At 54.1% G+C, this 17,722-nt stretch overlaps 2 protein-coding genes across 8 annotated transcripts in view; one reads left to right on the forward strand and one right to left on the reverse strand.

The window, feature by feature from the left end:
- LOC119387257 (elongation factor-like GTPase 1) overlaps nucleotides 1-17,722 on the reverse strand; it is a 429,910-nt gene that overhangs the window by 56,554 nt on the left and 355,634 nt on the right. The gene's annotated exons all lie outside the window — the stretch shown is intronic.
- On the forward strand, nucleotides 1,433-17,156 carry LOC125757659 (protein giant-lens-like). The gene is made up of 4 exons (XM_049413463.1): nucleotides 1,433-1,676; nucleotides 12,116-12,355; nucleotides 13,492-13,653; nucleotides 14,899-17,156. Exons 3-4 carry the CDS (start codon nucleotides 13,513-13,515, stop codon nucleotides 15,097-15,099), a joined length of 342 nt encoding a protein of 113 aa, XP_049269420.1. The 5' UTR covers nucleotides 1,433-1,676; nucleotides 12,116-12,355; nucleotides 13,492-13,512; the 3' UTR covers nucleotides 15,100-17,156.

The following is a 17,722-nucleotide window of genomic DNA, read 5'->3' on the forward strand; positions in this document are numbered from 1 at the left end:
CAAAACCGTTCTTTTCAATAGAGGGTCCCTCATACTCGACAATCCATAACCGTTATAGCATTACACAAGTAAGCTCACTCGCTCAAGGAGTGATTGCCGTCGCGACGGTTCCCTATAAACGAGGACGTGAAACCGACTCGCCGGCAGGAACCGACTGTCAAAGCTACTCTACTGGGCGACCACGCTCCTATACACGAGAAAGCAGGATGCCGTCGAGCGTGACCGAAAGCGCGCGGGTCCAAGTCCGGACCACTTCTCCCTCTCTCAGTCCTCCAAGATCAGCAACACGCATGGAAGGGACAGCTGGGGGGAGGGCACTACGCGAGTGAACTCGGGCGTAACGCCCGGGAAATCCGAAACCCTCAATCAGCAGGCGACCGGTACAAGGTGCACATGTATACACGATCGCGAAGAGTATCGCGAGAAGGAAGAGAGAATAAGAATTGATGAAAAAAAAAAAAAAAAGACAAAGCAAGAACGACGACTAACGTCCCGTGAACTCTCTCTCCCTCTCAGCAACGGCTCAAGCGCAAAGAAAATGGGAAGCAAAGTTGCGGAGCCAGCAAGCAACTTGCAGCAAGTAAATCTCGGGTCGCGAAAGCGCGCGGACTCGACACCCCATGCACGCGCAGAGCTGGTCGCGTGCCTCTCTTGTATCGCTTCTGGACGAACAAGTTCCACGCGCCTGCGGGGCAGCATCGGGGGCCAAGCGGTAGTAGCACTTCGTATCTTTACTTTAATTCCGAGCAGGGAAGGCAGGTTGGCAGGTCTTGTAAATTGCGGGCCCCCTCCATCCCTCCCACGAGGAGGGACAGCACGACGCAACCGCGGCCGAAGCAGATCACGGGAAAGGATCGGAATGACTCCCGCCCTCCTTTCCCTTGCTACGGAAGAGATAAAAGGAAAAAAAGATAAATTACGAAACAGCAGGGGAAGGGCATCTAGCGTGGACTTGGACGCAACTTTCGTCCGCGCGGACGCTGGAGCAGGGTCGCAACTACGCACGATACGCGCCACGCAGCTCTCTCATCGTTCGCCCTTCTCCCTCGAGCCTCCCGCGTTCATCTTTCCACTCCTAAATGACGTCACGAAGCGCTCTCTTTCACCCTCTCCTCGCATTGGTACGGCGCTCCTTCCTTCCTTCTCCGCTGCCGTGTTTGTAAACACACACACAGCGAGCGCGGCCCCCGGCGAGTAGCGAATCACCCCAAGAAGGAGAAGGGAGGACGCAGCAGGAACAAGAAATAAATAAAGAGAAGCGCAGCGAGAAAGCGAGCTCCATTCACGAAAAAGCTTTTCCTCCTCGTCGAAGAAAAAAAAAAAAAGAAAGAAGGCGCTCACACGCACGCAAGCGAAGGAGCCGCGGGAGAGGAGGCGCTCCCCACCAGCGCCCTCCTCCTCGGCACGTCAGCGGCGGGGAAGGAAGCGGCGAGCAAGCAGGCAGCCCTAGTCGATGCCAAGGCCCCGGCACTCACGCAGCAGCTCAATGAAGTCGCAGGAGGAGCCACCACGGCCGCTATGAGACTGCTGCCGCTGACGGACCGGGATCAGGCCAAAGCGCTGGGCTCGTCGAGGACGGCTACCGCCACCACGCTGGTCCTACTGGCCGCGCTGCTCGCTGCGCCGCCCGCGCTGAGCAGTGGGGCCCGCGTCGAGAGACTTTCTACCAGAGCGGGGTGAGTAGCGTGCACGGCGCACCTGCCGCGCCTCCATACTCCCTAGCATGCCCGCCCTCCCGAGGTGTACACCATGCAGTTCCCCCCACCGGCAGTGCAATCGCCACTGACACCATCCGCGCTCTTTCTAGAACTTCCCTCGGGACTCGCAGACATATAGAGAACAGGGTCGAAGCTCGGGTAGGGAACCGAATGCGCACAAGGCTCGATGGCAAGATGTAGTTCAATCGCTGGGAGCAGAGCCATCTCTGCTTGTAACTTATGCTTACATTAGCGAAGGGCAGCACGCGTTCATAGAGGCTCTCATTGATGCTACACCGTTCAGCATGTGGATGCTGGTACAGAAGCAAACAGCAACGGGGCGCACACATAGGAGGTGCGCTCCATGGAGGATAAGACCATGCTCGTAGAGGAGCGTCGTGTTACTCCCGAAGGCAAGTAGAAACGGCATTCGCCGTATGCCCGCCTTTGCGGATGAGAAAGCAAAGTTTCAGCGGCAATGATGCATGCGGGTATAGGCTCCCATGGTCAGTCACGTGAGAGAGCCGCTACAGATCGGGAGAGCCCCGCCACCTTGACAAGTGGCGGCACTTGAGAAGCTGCGCGGGCGTGTCAATGACGAAGAGATAAGATTGACGCCAAGGAAGGAGTCCCCCTTCCACGACGTCGAAGATTCATTGACAAGCAGCGGTTGCTGCCGCCGACGGCTTCCTGCACTTACGTCTGCCTCTGCCTCCACGGGTCTTCTCGTGGAACCAGCGTGATCGTAGTAACGTTCCAGGTTCGCCGACAGGACAGAGGAGAACGCGTGTCACGTGAAGCGCACCGCGGCTGTTTACAGCATGTGCAATGGCGGGTACGCTTCCTTCCGGTTTTCGGTGCTCCGTAGTGACGGCGATGCTTTTGCCTCTTATATTGCTGCTCGTACAACTCGCCCGTGCGACACAACCCCGCCGCAAGATGAGATGCCCGAGGACACGTTGCCAGGGCCAAGTGCGGCGCTGGATGTCGCACACCGGCCGCCGTGTTCTGGCGTGACCGGGCTTCCTCGAAAACAAGCGTTGTATTTCGGCGTTCGATTTCCCGCACACGGCTATAGCGTCGCTCGGCGCGAGGTAACGTGAGCGACCGTCTCGTGCGCATCGCGTGTTCAGGTGCGCACAGCTAATGGAGCCCCTGGATTACTTACGTCGCCTACCCTTGGGTAGACCGAATGCGGTCTATGGCAATATGAACGAGCGTATTCGTTAACGCTGGCTCACAAAGTCGTCCTTGTTAGGTAAGCAGAATTGTCTTTCCGTCACGTGAGCAGGAGCTGGGGAATCAAACGACAACCGCGAGAAAAGTTTCGAAACGACTATCTTATAAGCAACAAAAAAAGCGCCAGCAAGAAAATATAAAAAAGAACGCGCGGCTACCGATAACGCCCAGAAGACTGACGCAATTTTCTCTCCAGAACACGCAATCGCTTCTCTGCTACATTGCCTCACACACATAGACACCACACTCTGTCAATTCACGTGACGCGGAGTCGACCGGTAAAAGCGCGCACGCATTATTACTCCGAGGAAGGGGGATCGGAAAAAGAAACAAAAGCCGGCGGAGGAACCGCGCGGGGCGGGAGCGAAGCAAGAGGGAGCACACTTCCCAAACGACCTTCGCAGGCCGCGCCTCGGGCCGCCGTAAAGGTCGCCACCGAATACAAATCACCCGAGGGCCTTTTTGCTACTGCCAGTGGCAGCTACAGGTCGTTCGTTCCAGCGAGATCTTCCTTGCCGAAGGTCTGGCTCTTTCGCCGGCGGCTCACACTCCGGAAGCAACAGGTGCCGCTCCGAAGGCGTCTTCGCGCAGCTCCAAAATATCAGCCCCCTCGTTCCACACTCGTTCCTTTTCCACCGTGTTACGACGGGGCGCCGAGCCGTCGCCGCCTTCGGTCCGTCACCTTGGCGCGCCGTATACACTCGACGCCGCCAACGGGTCCGAGAAAAGGCCGAACGACGCCCGTTCTATACAAACCTTCCCGCCATGGCCCCCGGAACATATGCGTGCATGCATAAGCTGCAGATTGAAGCGCGAAAATTAAGGGTTAAGTAATGCACGGTACTTCCGTTTCCAGCGTCTTCAGTTCGTGCCGTATCGGTGTAATTTTGACTCGAACACTTACATCAGAGCCAACACTATTACCTTTAGCGGCCAGATTCGCAGCGACATGTACGTGGATTCCGCGCGGTTGACTTCCAAGTCACAAAAGATTTAGAGATGTTCGCACTCGCGCGATCAAACACCGAGTTTCAAACTCGAAATAGCTTACAAGGCGCTCCCACATGAGACGACTATCTTGAGTTATTGCTCGTAGCAGTCGTTACACTAAAAATAACTTATGTCGCGTTTCAATCCGCGAGGTCTGTACAAACACCCTCATAATGTATCGCAAAAAGCGTGCATGTATACGATACTTGAACTCCCGCTCTGCGACCATTCGCAAAGCCATAATATAGCTGGCTGGTTGAGGCATAATGTTCAGCTATCAGGATTGACACCCGTCTCAAACGGTGCCAGAGGACGGGACAGATAAGGTAACAGAGCAATAACAAGGCGCACTAAAACAGCCTTAACTATAAAAACGGCGCAGTAAAGTTGTCTCCTGAGTGCACTCTGCATGGCGGTGTTCGCGAGTAAAGCCTCGCGACTGTGCCGCTATAGAGCTGGTGCTCGTAACCCGCGGGGCAAAGCATACATAGGACTTGTTGTATACGTGCAGCTGCAGCGTCGGAACACCTCGAGTTCCTTCTGCCTTTCTCCCGCCATTCATTGCGCCCGAGATTACAGCCGGGGGGTGGCCCAAAAGCGCTCGTATAATGTGTAACGATGTATAGGAATCGCGTATAGTGCCGCGTAGGACTAGCTGTAAACCTTCTTTTGCCGAAAGCACATCACTGCGATAACAATAGGACCGGCCGAGCGGAATCGCTAACGTAGAATAAGTTTTACCGTACATTCGCCGAGAGCCGCGTCACAGCGCCAGCGCCGTTATGGCACTAGACATATTCCCAACCCCTCTAAGCAAGGATCACGTTTAATGACGGCAATGTGCTCGTTAATATGTATACATACAGCAAACATAAGCTCTCCCCTATCGGCGGTGTGGAATACAAGGCATGGTGAGAATAATGACACGGAGGAATGACGACGCACTTTTTTTTTTTACTCCAGAGTGCGCAATGGTGAAGTTACTTGCGTGTGAGTGGAGTTGTCAGTTATGTTGGGCACACAGGGGCGTAGCCAGGGGGGGGGGTGGGGGGAGGGGTATAAGACCCCCCCCCCCGAAAATTTTCGATTTTGCATGTGCATACCTCTCAACGTGACAGTACAGTGTTTACCTGCGGCTTTTCGCGAGACAGTCCGCAAGATGTGGTTAGGTATACACGGGAGAACGAGGAGAAATGAAACTCTAAGAAAAAAAGAAGCAGGTGAACGACAATTGAGAATACTTTACACTTGTTTGCCATACGTCAAGTCCAAGTTACCTTTAAAAAATTACGCTTAGAGGTTACATTGCATGACGAATAATTGACACTTTGCACCCACTTCCAACAGCTACCAAGATATCGCTAGTTCAAGGCAGGCGAAAATTCAAGTGGAGGGGGGGGAGATGCTCCCCCTGGCGCCGCCCTATAATCGTCACTCGAACACACTAAAGAACCTGTGCACCAGGTTAAAGGCGCACGAAGATTCTAACGTGTACAGCTTAAAGCGCCATAGAAACGTTGAATTGCAGCGCAAAGGCTGAATAGCGCTGCTGATGTTTCAAGCGCTAGTGTTGTGTTTTTGCTGTACGTGTCCCCGTCAGGCACGTAGGCAAGGGGGGGGGGGGCCCGAAATTTGTCCGGCCTTCTACATTCCCGGGCAACTTTTGCTTTATTTTTGCCATGGAAAGACTTTCTTTCGAACAATTAGGCCTTGCCCCCCCCCCCCCCCCCCCTCCGAAAAAAAATCCTGGTTACGTGCCTGGTCCCCGTCCTTAGGTATTATCTGAATAGCAAATATAAAACAGTAGGGGTGTGCGAACATTCGAAAATTTCGAATAAAGAATCGAATAGTGCACATTCGAATTACCGAATGCTTTACGAATAATCAGCACCGACGGGAAAACCCCAATGGAACAAAAGGTTGCAACAAGGCGGGATCATTTCTTCTAGTGTTATTTACTGAATTACCAAGATGCATGTAGCCCAAGATTCTGTAGGACTAACGAAGCTATAGTGATCATCGAATGAAGGCGTACTTGCTTAAAACTTTATGGCGTCGCCGAAGCGAAAGTGTCCTCCATCCAGTGTTATCATCATGAGACTAATAACAATGTTCATTCATAAAACATTTTTAATTGATGGCTCAGTTCTATGCAAAAGCTGGTGACAAGGTACCACTTTGAATACTGAGGTAACTGCTGTATTTTGACCTGCAGATATAAAATACCTCGAGGGCTCTATAGTCGCTGCTGTATAGACAAGCGTACCTCAGTTTGCCTAATTGTGGCATTTTTTGTCGGTTAAAGAGTAATCGTAATGTTCCTATTTGCTACTGTTAAAGTTTGAAAATATGTTTCGAATAAAATGCTGTGAAATTGTAGGCTTGTTTTGAAAACTCGCTATTCGCACACCACTATAAAACAGTGACGAATTAAAGGTCAACAAGAAAAAGAAACAAACAAAAGAACCATCTCCAGTGACCAAGGAACTAAGGCTAATGTCAACCGACACTTAGTTCTTCCCGTCGGTAGGATCCGAACCCACAACCTTCGAATTACGCGTCCGATGCTCTACCGTCGGGACCGCCCTCTGGCGTAGCTGTGGGTTCGAATACCACCAGGGGCGTAGCCAGAAATTTTTCTTGGTGGGAGGGGGGGTTCAACCATACTTTATATATGTTCGTGCGTGCGTTTGTATGTGTCCGTGTATATACATGCAAGCAAAATTGAAAATTTTCCTGTCTACGCTCCTGAATCCCAGGTTGCTATTTGTAGGCACGGCGCGAATGGACGGATGAGCGAAAAAAGTTCAGCGAGAGATGGAGAAGTGAGTCTGGCCACATACGGCTGACAGAGCGAAACACAAAAAGGGTTTCACGTATATCGATGACGATGTGGAGCATACGCAGTAGAGACGGTCTTGAGAAAATACTTACATCGTCCTGTACAACTTAAACAAGTTATTGCCATTGGCAACAGAGGTTTAGCTAGATACCGACAGGAGGTCGATAAATAACTATAAGTCACGTTCTTATAGTCCCTTTTTCTCTCTTAGTTTAGATATTCAGCAACCCCGTAACGACGAGAAGCGCGAATCCACTGCACACGCAGTAATGTCTTCCAGAAGGGTGGTTTGCTTGCCAAGTTGGTATTGCATCTTGAAGATGGCAGAGGCGGAGGCGTATAGGAACATATGGAAACGGGGCAATGTCCTCCTTGCCTACGATTAAAGTGGGCCGCGGTTTAGTAGAAATCGCAATACTTGTACCAGCACAGACAAACCATACGTGTGGTCACACACTGAAATCGGTCAAATCGCACAAGAAGGAATCGGGCGTGGCCCTTGCCCTGCGGACCGGTATTTGGCGGGAGTAAGATCCCTAAGTTGTCTAGGGACGAAAGCAGCCTATCAGGATGTACCGCACCGTGCCCGTAACAGCACAAGTAATAAATAAGGTGCTGTCTGTACCAGCGCCACTCCCATTAAGAAGCCGACAGCGAATTGCATGTGCATTGACCATCCGTCGTAGAGCAGTCCACGCCACCCTTACGGTTGCATAGCCCAAGACATTCAGCCAGAATTAGCTTCCCAAAAGTTCGGAGGGAAGTGATCTCCACGGCAATATTGCTACTTCCTCACCATTACACCACCGTTCGCTTTCAGCCGTTTTTAATTTCAGCGGCACAATCAGCTTCTGCAACGACACTCGGAAAGCTCTCCGCGGAGCCGATCCACTCGTCGATACAGTGGTCGTCAACCCGGGGAAGTCACGAGAAGCAATGTGTACGCTCGAGATCAGCTATGTGGTGCAGCCTTGCCCTGCCCTACCCCCCCCCCCCTCCCCACACACACCTCCCGCGCTGCCTTGCCCCACGCGCCTTGAATGGCCGATCGACTTGGCAGAGAAGGGGGCCCTCGGGCCGGCGAGCGATCGAGCAGCGATGAAGTGGAGGGGGGGGGGGGTTACATTGGCAGCCGAGATGCCGAGGACGACGACGACGAAAATGACGACGACGCCCAGGGCGCGGGACGCACTTACTACTGCCTTCCTCGGCGGTACGAACAGCAGCCCGCGGGCCGTCTTGAAAACCGGTTCCCGTGCCTCCGCTGCTTCCACGGCTCTTTGCACTTTTCTTTCTTTTCTTTTCTGCGCCTCCTCCTCGGCTTCCTCTCCATTCTACGAGAAGGGGCGTGCGTACAGGGCCGAGCAGCGTGAGTGCCGTGGCGGCGGCGTGCGTAGCGTAGAGCCTCCGTGAGGGCAGCGCTGTAGTGTGTGTACGCATACGACGACGCGCGCCGAGAAAGGAGGCGGCGGCCGGCCGCCATTCACCCCCCCGAGCTGGTTTCTGTTTCCTTCACTCCCCTCCGTGGAATCCAAACTTTCTTTCGCTCTTTCCTTCCTTTTTTATTTCTTCTCCCTTCCTCTCTCTTATGCGCGCATGAATATACGGCACGCAACGCGCACTCTCGCGTTCATTCTCGCCTGCCTCCATCCACCACCACCCTGAACCGCCTGCCGCAGCATCGTTGGCCCAGGACGCTTGTTTGTGTGTGCGTGAGCGAGTGTGCGCCCGGACGTAGACATACACACGCACGCACACCAACGGACAGCGCGTGCGCGTATTTAAGTACCCCCTCGGTTATGCGTTCACGTACGTACGCGCGTGGTCGTTGCCGGAGGACCAGCGCTCGTCTTTCAGCGGGCTGAGAACCACGAGACGAGGCGGGGGGGGGGGGGGGGGTACGCATGTAGGCGCCCACTAGGCGAGCGCGGAATAAAGGGTCTCCTTGATTGCACCCTCGGGAAAATGAATGCGCCGGCCGCGGAGGAAGGAGCCAATCCCCCATTGTTGCCCGTGAAGCTGCGCCACGGCGAAGTGGCCCCGGAGAAAGTGAAGCGCGCCGTATAAAAAGAAGAAAAACAAGAGGTAGGGCGCCACTCAATGCACTGGTATCAATCATGCCTTCTCGGCCCGTGGCATCCGCTGACTGGCACGCGGGAACGCCGGCAGCCCGTCCCATCGGCGGGCGATGAGTATCATCGGCAGGCGCTGCGTGCTCTCCGGACGCCCGCGGACCAGCGAGACCCTCTCTCCACTCGATCACCTGCCTCCGGGCTCTTTCGTGCAACTAGAGATGCGCCTTCCGTTCCTTCTTTCTTTTTCGTTCTGTTCGCTCGATGATCATCCCCCCATAAAGTGCGCGATCTTACGCGCATCGTCCACAGCGTTGCGTGCACGACGTCCTTCCGTTCTCGCCGAAGCGAGCGCCCAGAGGGGTCGATGATGATGTTCTTCATCCGCCTCCTCATCTTTAGGATCGCGCTGGCCGGGCAATAAGTCTCGATATGTGAACTAGCCCCGCTCTTCAGTCAACAGCGCCAGAACGTGATCGGGACGGGACGTGAAGAGAGAGAGAGGCGAGAGTCATCGGGGTGTGCATTTCCTGAGGGTGGCCCCCGCTGTTTTTGCCCTCGCATGCCAAAGACGTGGGTAGCCTCATAGGAATCTGTGCGACCCGCGGGTGAAGGAAAAGACGAACCGCGGACGTTGCTCGTCCGCCACCAACACCCCACCTGTCCGGAGCGGGGGGTGGTGAGCGTGTGCGCTCACCATCCAGCCAGTTGTGCCATTCGTTCTCGGAACCCGCGCGCACTGCATACCGGCCGAGCGGCGATCGGCAGGCAGCGAGAGCGGAGAACACCACCCACGCGCTGGGGGCGCGTGGCCACTGCATTTAATAAACGGGTTTGCCATTGCCGAGAGGACGCTCACCCCGCATACCGGCCGCGCACCACACAAGCGTTTCTGGGGACACACGGTGTGAGTGGGGAAATGAAAACGGCCGTGGGACGGCGGTGTGCGAGCAGCGCTGACCCAGTTGGCACCGCCTGCGCGCAAGCAGTGGCGACGGTGCCGCGTTCCGGCCCGCGCCGGAGAGGTGTTGTTCGCCCACGACCGCGGCTTCGTCCCTGGGCAGACCTGCCGCCGCCGCCGTTCGCATGCCGCCCCCCAGCAGAAGCCACGTATTCCTGGCGGCGAAACCTCTCCAAGAGACAGGCGCGGAAGCGATTCGATGCAGATTGGAGAAGCCCGACTGCGCTTGGCGCAGCTGGAAATGCGAGAGCTAGGGACCCCGACGATGCTCCGCCTATATAGCTGCGCGTGTTGAACGCGTATTGAATACCAAATCAGCTCGGAATCGTTTGTTTTCCTCGAGAAGTGAGAGAGGTACGCATAAAAGAGCTTGAAAGGGGTCCTTCTGGCAAAGCGCCACGAGACGACGAAGCACACTCCGCATTCATTCCCGACACAGCGGAGACAGCGAGTCACCATGATTCAGGTAGTAGAGCAAAAATCACACGGACGGCGAAAGAGCAGGACGGGACAGTGCTCTTTCGCCGTCCACATGATTCTTTGCGGTATACTGCCTAAATAATGTACTATCCATAGGTCTGTCCTTCTGAGTCACCATTCCGTAAGAGAAAACGTCCCCCAAGCACCGCTGAAGCTTGATCGATTCCGAACCGGACTTGCCCACAAAAACAGATCGTCGTGCGAGGCAAGTTTTTCTTGTCCCGCGTGCAGGAACTTGCGCACCTCACGCCGACTTGACAAGTTCCATTCCAATCGACGGTCGATTGGAAGCAATTACACATTCGCCAGCAAAGAGCACTGTTTTGAGTCGATTCGACAAAACGAACAAGCGCGAAACGAAGGGTAGCGAGGCGAGCAGCTCTACACCGACAAGTGAAACTGGCGAACTGCTTCGCACTGCGCACGCTCCAGGACGTTCGCAAGGCCCAATTTCGAATCTCGACAAGTGCTTGCGCGCAGTTATTTTACGGTCAGGGCGGGCAATCTCTTTCAAAGGCCCTATCTCCTCTTCTATATTCCCGACTATTCGAACACGAAGAGAAAGTTGCCAGAGAGGATACAAAAGGTCGCATGCTTGGGGTCACGTAGAAGGTCGAAAAACAGAAAGACACGCTGCATGCAGGAACGCTCCGTATACGGTCCATCGAAAAAAAACGAGGAAAGCTGAGAGCGAGGATGTTTACGCGCAATGCCCACGCGTCAGGTCTCAGCTACCCCGTGGAGGGGCTACAGGGAGAGAGGGTATGAGAAGGGGGCAAGAGGCTTTCCTTAGAGAAGCTCTTTTTTCTCGAATCGCTGCCGGCCGCTTCTGCTATACGTAACGCCCACGATTGGCCGAGGTCGGTCAAGAGGAGCTTCCCAGAAACTCTGCCGGGCACCGAAAATAAGTTCGCCGTCAGCGTGGGCGGCTTGTTGGCCACCGACAGCCGACGCCTTCTCTTCCCGATTCCTCGAACTCTGCGGATCATCGCGCGGCGATAGCGAAAGCCCCGAAACGTATACGGCCATGCCACTTGATAAATTTGCGCACGAGCCAGGGCCTGGATACGAGGCAGGCACACACATACTATATATGCCCAATTCTTGTTGCAGCGGTGTTCGTACACAGGAAGCTCATTCAAGGATACTACTAACATCCGGCCCACTTCAATCAGGGTGTACCGACTCACTTCTCACTCTCCTCCTCGTCGCCTCGCACACAGAATGAAACGAAAGAGACGAGCTTCACTTGATGACGTTAAACAGCTTCCGATACAAGCATTGGTGTATCAGGAGGGGGGACCCCCCCTCACCGAAAACGTTTCTATCTATTCCCCTAGATACCAGCACATCTGTAAACGGCAGGTGGATGTGATTAGTTTGGTAACTGTTCCGTATATTTGACAGATCCAATATAAGTGCGCTAGAGTGTTCTTGTCGCGGTCCACACCGGTGTATTTTTCTTTTTCCACTGAAGAAAAAACAAATCGAGGCCTCACGTCGTCAGCACCGACCCGCACTGCTGAGACAAACACCTATATAGTAATTTCTCTTTCGCATGCAACGATAGATGTAAGCTGCTCAGTTCACACTCTACACATCAATTCGCACAAACAGGCGCCAGCCAATCGCGAGAATGGAAAATATTTATCAGCGAAGTCAGTTGGCGATTGACAGGTCAGTCCTTCAGTAAAAAAATATTTAGCGTGATATCCGTCCTCGATCTGGCAGTGCTTCAATGGTGCTGCGTCCACGCGGTAATCGTTAATTTCGTGCCAGTTGCATTTCCCTGCATCACGCGATACTCAACGGCACGCGCTTGTTTTCCTCGCAGAACTCGGAGTCTGAGCTTCCCGAGTGCGGCCCGCGCGCCGTGTGCAACCGCGTGGACACTTACGGCACCCCGTGGGTGGAGCGCCAGTGCCGCTGCCCGGGAGGTCAAAGCTGCCCGCGCAGCCTCGACGCCCACGACGGCCACACGGTGCGCGACAAGTGGCGCCTGCTCAAGCTGTGCGAGCCCGTGGACGACCTGCCCCGCTGCCGGTACTTCAGGGACGCCGCCTGGACCGTGCAGGTACGCATTTATATATACATACAATAGCAAACTGCCGCGCGCTCTCCTTCCAACCAGAGCAAGCGCCGATAGCAGGACTTTGCGGCACTTCGATTTCAATATAATAATTGTTGGGGTTTTACATCCCAAGACCACGATACCATTACGAGGGACGCCTTATAGTGGAGGGCTCCGGAAATTTCGACTACATGGGGCTCTTTAAAGTCCACCTTAACCTAAGTACACGGGACTAGCATTTGGCCTCCATCGAAATGCGGCCGCCGCGGCCGGGATTCGATCCCGCGAACTTCGAGGTCAGCAGCCGAGTACCGACCACTAGACCATCGCGGCGGGTGGCGCTTCGATCTTACGCGGCTATTTATAGCGCAATCTCATTTATCAGGACACAGACTGTTTTCGTACGAGTGCACAAACAGGTTTTATAAATGCATGAAGTTTAAATATCACAGCAACGGCTGGCTGACCCGCGTGAAAGATTAGGCGGAAGGGCTTGCATTTATGCCTAAGGCTAAATGTCGATAACCCGGTGGCAACACGCGAAGCATATATATTATGTGAAACTAACAAGCACAAGATGAGCATAAAGAAAGACGTTATACCCTTATAGTTGTCACTGCATAGGACTAACGAAGTAGCGCAGAAGAAAGCAATGAGCCATCACTTGCCCTAAAGGATGAAGCCGAAGCATCATGACGCAGTGCTTGTAGAAAGTTCTGAATGGCAGAATCGACACAGTCCCATAAAGATTACAGCCTCACTGGCGTCCATGTGTCCTACCGAACTCATTATATACAGCAAAACATTTACAATAACCCTATATCACTTGTCGATTGTACGACTCAGCCTCCGTACGATTCAGCCTCCGTGCGTTCCGGAAAGGCGATGCGACCTTATAGTTACACCACGAGCTTCGTTTACACAAACTAGACGCGAGTGGGTGGAGTCAGTCGTCGAGCTGACTTGGGCGAGTCAACACATTCCTGGATTTACCGACTCGCCGTTGTTCACACCAACTCGGCGAACAGTTTTTAGCCTTGCAAACCGGCTCCGTCGTGTTCAAGCAGACACATATGCTGCATACACCAACATTTGGAGTCTTCAGCGGTGATCTAACCACCACGCTGCCCTTTCCGCAGGCGTCCCCGTCGAACGGCACAATGCAGCAGACGGTGCACTGTCTGTGCCCACGTGGCTCGGTGGCCTACATCTTCAAGCACCGGCAGCCGCAGTTGAAAGGCTCCAATCCGCAAGCTACACCATCCGTCCTACGCTACGCCTTCGCCTGTTCGCCACTGAGCGTGAGTATACCTATCAACATACGTGTAAACCATGAGCACGCTACGTGCTGGTTCATGTGGTTTGAGGAGTCGCTCGAAGGATTTCACGACAGACGGTTGCTTCGTCCGCGATGCCTGCTCGCCGAGCACCTCTCGCCGATCGGGGCTTCGCCCCGTCCGCGATGTCCTCGTGCCAAAGACTTCTCGCCGATCAGGGCCCCGCCCGCGAACTTCCTTAACCGATTCCCCCCCCTGCTTTCCTATCATTCTTTTAATCCCTACTTATCCCTCCCCTGAGAGCTACTACTGAGGTGTCCTCCACTGCGAGATACAGTTGCGGGGCTCTCTTTTATCTTCCCTTCCTTTTATTTTATTTTAAAATCACTCATAAAAAAAAGTTCATGTGGCGATGACGACATGCATGCGACAGTCGATGCGCAGCTTCTCGGTACGCATTTCTCAACGTATACGCTCCCCGTTTTATACATACCCGGAGCTCGACTGGCAACAAATCCCGCTGGTGATTGCCATAAAGGTAATAAGAAAAACAAGCCTTATCTCGTGTTGAAACAACGAGAGAGATTTCTGTTTTGAGCAGTAACCTAAAATGTCAGAGGAGTGAGAAAGGAGAAGTTTATTCTCAGAGCTAAAAAGATACCGAGGGGCTAACCCGCCAACAATAGTATAATGAAGAAACCTTTAAGCGTGGGTTCGTAGAAGAACGTGAGACGTTGACACATTCTCTTCTGGAAAGCGAGCGATTCCCGCAGACATCGCTCCGCGAAACGAGCATGCAGCTCACGGCCGCTAGTCGAGCTGCCGTGATAAACATTACACTAAATGCCTGATTGCCAGCGAATGAATCTCGGGACTCGACTAAGGCTCTTGCCAGAACGACGGAAGTGAGAGACAACGGTTAAAAGAACGATGCCTCAGACATTGACTGGGGGCGTCCTGTTTCTGGCCCGCAGGTCCGTGTACGGCTGAACCGGAAGACGAGGGCCGGAAGACAAGACAAACATTCACGTTAATAGGCGACATATATACAGCTACCTGCGCGTGGCATCGACACGTGTCCATATAGCACATCAACACTTCAGCATACACAAATGTCTGGCGAGCTATATTCGGTAGTAATTCATTGCGGCTCCGTGTACGCGTCTTTTTGCGCTATACTTAGAGAGTGAAAATGATGTGTGAAAAGGGGGCTAGCTTTTGCTGTGCGGTACAACTAGGTGTTCACAAGCGTTTGTCCTTCCATCGCAGAGGCTGCGCTGTCAGCGGAAGGAGCCCTGCCGCCTGTTCACGGTGCGCAAGAGGCCCGACGTGGAGGAGGTCAACGCCAGCACGCTCTGCCAATGTCCCCGGGGATGGCACTGCCCCGGCAAGCACACCGAGGCCGTGCCCGGACCACGGTACGACCGGGTACGGACGTACTCGGCCTACTGCACCGCGCCCGACCACTGATCGCGATGTAGCGGGGCGTGAGACCCCGGCGCCCCCGCCACATGTCACAGAAAAAAAGACACTTTGCCCGTGCATCGAGGAATCACGATAGTCCACTGATGAAAGACCTCTACCGTGAATTTGCCGTAGACTGTGCTATCCAGCTTCAAGGATCGCGTTTAGCAACGGACGCAAGTCTTCTAAACCGTTTCTCGTCACGGCTGAGACAAGCTGCCGAAGCCAAACCGACACAATTCAGCAGCAACGTCGACAGTGAACCAATCCTCGTGGACATTCAATACCTTGCGCCCAAACATGAAACGCTCATCGATGGAACAAAACGAAAGGGAAAAAGGACAAGGTAGGATCAGAAGAAGACAGCGTTCTCGCAGATCAGAATTCGCCAGCGAAAATCGCCCGAAAGCGAGCATTCGAAAAGCTTCTTTAGTTAAAGGCATACACGAGTCATTCGAAGAGAAAAGGCTGGGTTCCATGGACGGAGCATGAAGACAGCAAAGGAAGCATACGGACTCTCGAATGTGACGAAGGGTGACGTGCAAACGGAATCGCAGGACCGGTGACAAATCGCATGGAAAAAAAAAAAAAAAAAGCTGTGGCGACTGAGCAACGATGACTAACGCCTTCAACCAGCAGCCCAGAAGAAGTCAGTGTTCCTCATTTCGCGCACGCAGCAAAAAGGAGCGGAGCCTCTCTGCCCCGAGGCTTCTTCTCTCTGCGCTCAAGCAAGTTGCAAGCCTCCGTCTGGTAGCAATTCGTGTCCGAAGAAGGCAAGCGTAAATTAGCGGGAGAGAAGAGCGAGCGGCGCATGCAGTGCTTGTCTGCAGGGAGGGCCGGCCAAGAAAGGAAGGAAGAGGGGGCCTCCGAAGTCATTCGTCGCGGTGGGTAGCCTGGCACATCCCATCGGCGCCACACTGACTCAAGATGGCCGAAGGCCTGGGCGTGGTCACATCCGAGAAGCAGCGTGGACTCCATGCCTGCCAACGCGGAAGTCGCCGAAACGCTCACGGCCGAAACAGGACACCGCAACCTTCGAGCCCAGCAACATTGGCAGTTGGTATAACACGCACGAAGACGCCGATTCCGCAGAAAACACGGGCTGTGGAGCTACACCTTGGTATAGTAAGGACGGAGGAAAAGAAAGCCACTTTCGTCCGTGACCATACCTAAATTCTCCGCTTCTCACAAGGAACGTTCCGAGGGCGTCATGGCGTCTGCGGCCGCCAAAAATACACAAAGGGACAGCGGATGTTTGCATACGGGCTGTGCATACGGGTTGAGAGCAGCCGGCGACAGTTTCGGACGAAGCAGGGTCTTATTCGTAGTGAGTACTCAGTGAGGACCTGAACTGTGTGGAGACGATGTCGCCGCAATGCATTGTCGCTTGATCGAGGGAGCTGCCGACCGACAAACCAGTCAGCGCAACAGACACTCCGGTTGCGCTGACTGGTTTGTCAATGGAAGTATAAGCACGCGCGAAATAGGACCCGCCCTCCTCGGAGCGCTTACGAAAAAGGCCACCGGTGCGACTCTCTAAGGCCTACTGGTGCTGGATGCAAAAAGCGTGGACCAGGGTGTGCGGAGGGAGGACTTCTGCAAATATGGGCAATGGCAAACACTTCGTGAACGAACTCGAAAAGTTGAATTCACAAAACGGGCATGAATCCACGCGCTCCGCCAATACGGGTCGGTGCTGAAACGGGGCTGTCTGACGCGTGCAGGGACGACAGAAGGGGAATTTCGCCGTTGTGTGGTGTGTGTGTGTGAGTGCGTGAACGTGTGAATGGGTGCGCGTACTGCAAAAACAGGACCGAGCACGGCCGCTAGGTGCCGCTTCGGGATCACCTGCATGCGATGATGTTGTTCCGGTGGGACTTACGCCGTCTCAGCCACAACGGCCGGCATCAAACTGCGCCTTCTTGTTTTTCTTGCTATTTTACTGTAGATAGACTTTCTTTCTCAAAAGAGGCGGAAAGAAAATGAGTGTTGCCCGTTTTTTTACTTGTACAGATGTAAATAAGCCAGAAGGTTGTTATCAATAAATATGATTAATGAAATCATTACGAAATGGGAGTAGTTTTCTCTGCGATAATGGGCGGACAACGTGCGCCATAAGGACGTCGGGAGAACAAGCAGAAAAAGAAAGCGCTTCTTGGGAAGGCACAAAAAACACGCACTCAAAGGTACACAAGACGCTCGTCATCTGCGGCTCTGCTGCACGCGCTTCCTGCGTTTTATGCGGGCCCTGGCTTCCACTGGGAGAGGCAGGCAGGTACTACACCGCAGTATACAGGCTCCTCCTCGCCCCATAAATAAGCCCACCCGGAGGAAGGCCGATTAAGGTGACCCGGTGCCCGCCTCACAACAAAAGGGTCGGCGATGACCTCCGTGACCCCCCGCGTGACCCCCTTCCCTGCTCAAATTTACGATAGCGATAAAGAGTTATTAGACGTGGCAGGGGCGCCCGTTCCCACGCTGCTCGTACACGCGCATCGCGCGGTGCCCTCTCCGCCGGCTGCTGCTGCCTGTCGCCCGCGGCTGCTGCCCCGCTCTTCTCGCGTGCGCCGCGGAGACGCGGCTCGGAGGCCTGCCCCCGGCCGCATACGCGGTGACGCGCGCACGCACG

The sequence above is a fragment of the Rhipicephalus sanguineus genome, chromosome 3 (assembly GCF_013339695.2).
Source record: "Rhipicephalus sanguineus isolate Rsan-2018 chromosome 3, BIME_Rsan_1.4, whole genome shotgun sequence".
NCBI classification, from domain to species: Eukaryota; Metazoa; Arthropoda; class Arachnida; order Ixodida; family Ixodidae; genus Rhipicephalus; species Rhipicephalus sanguineus.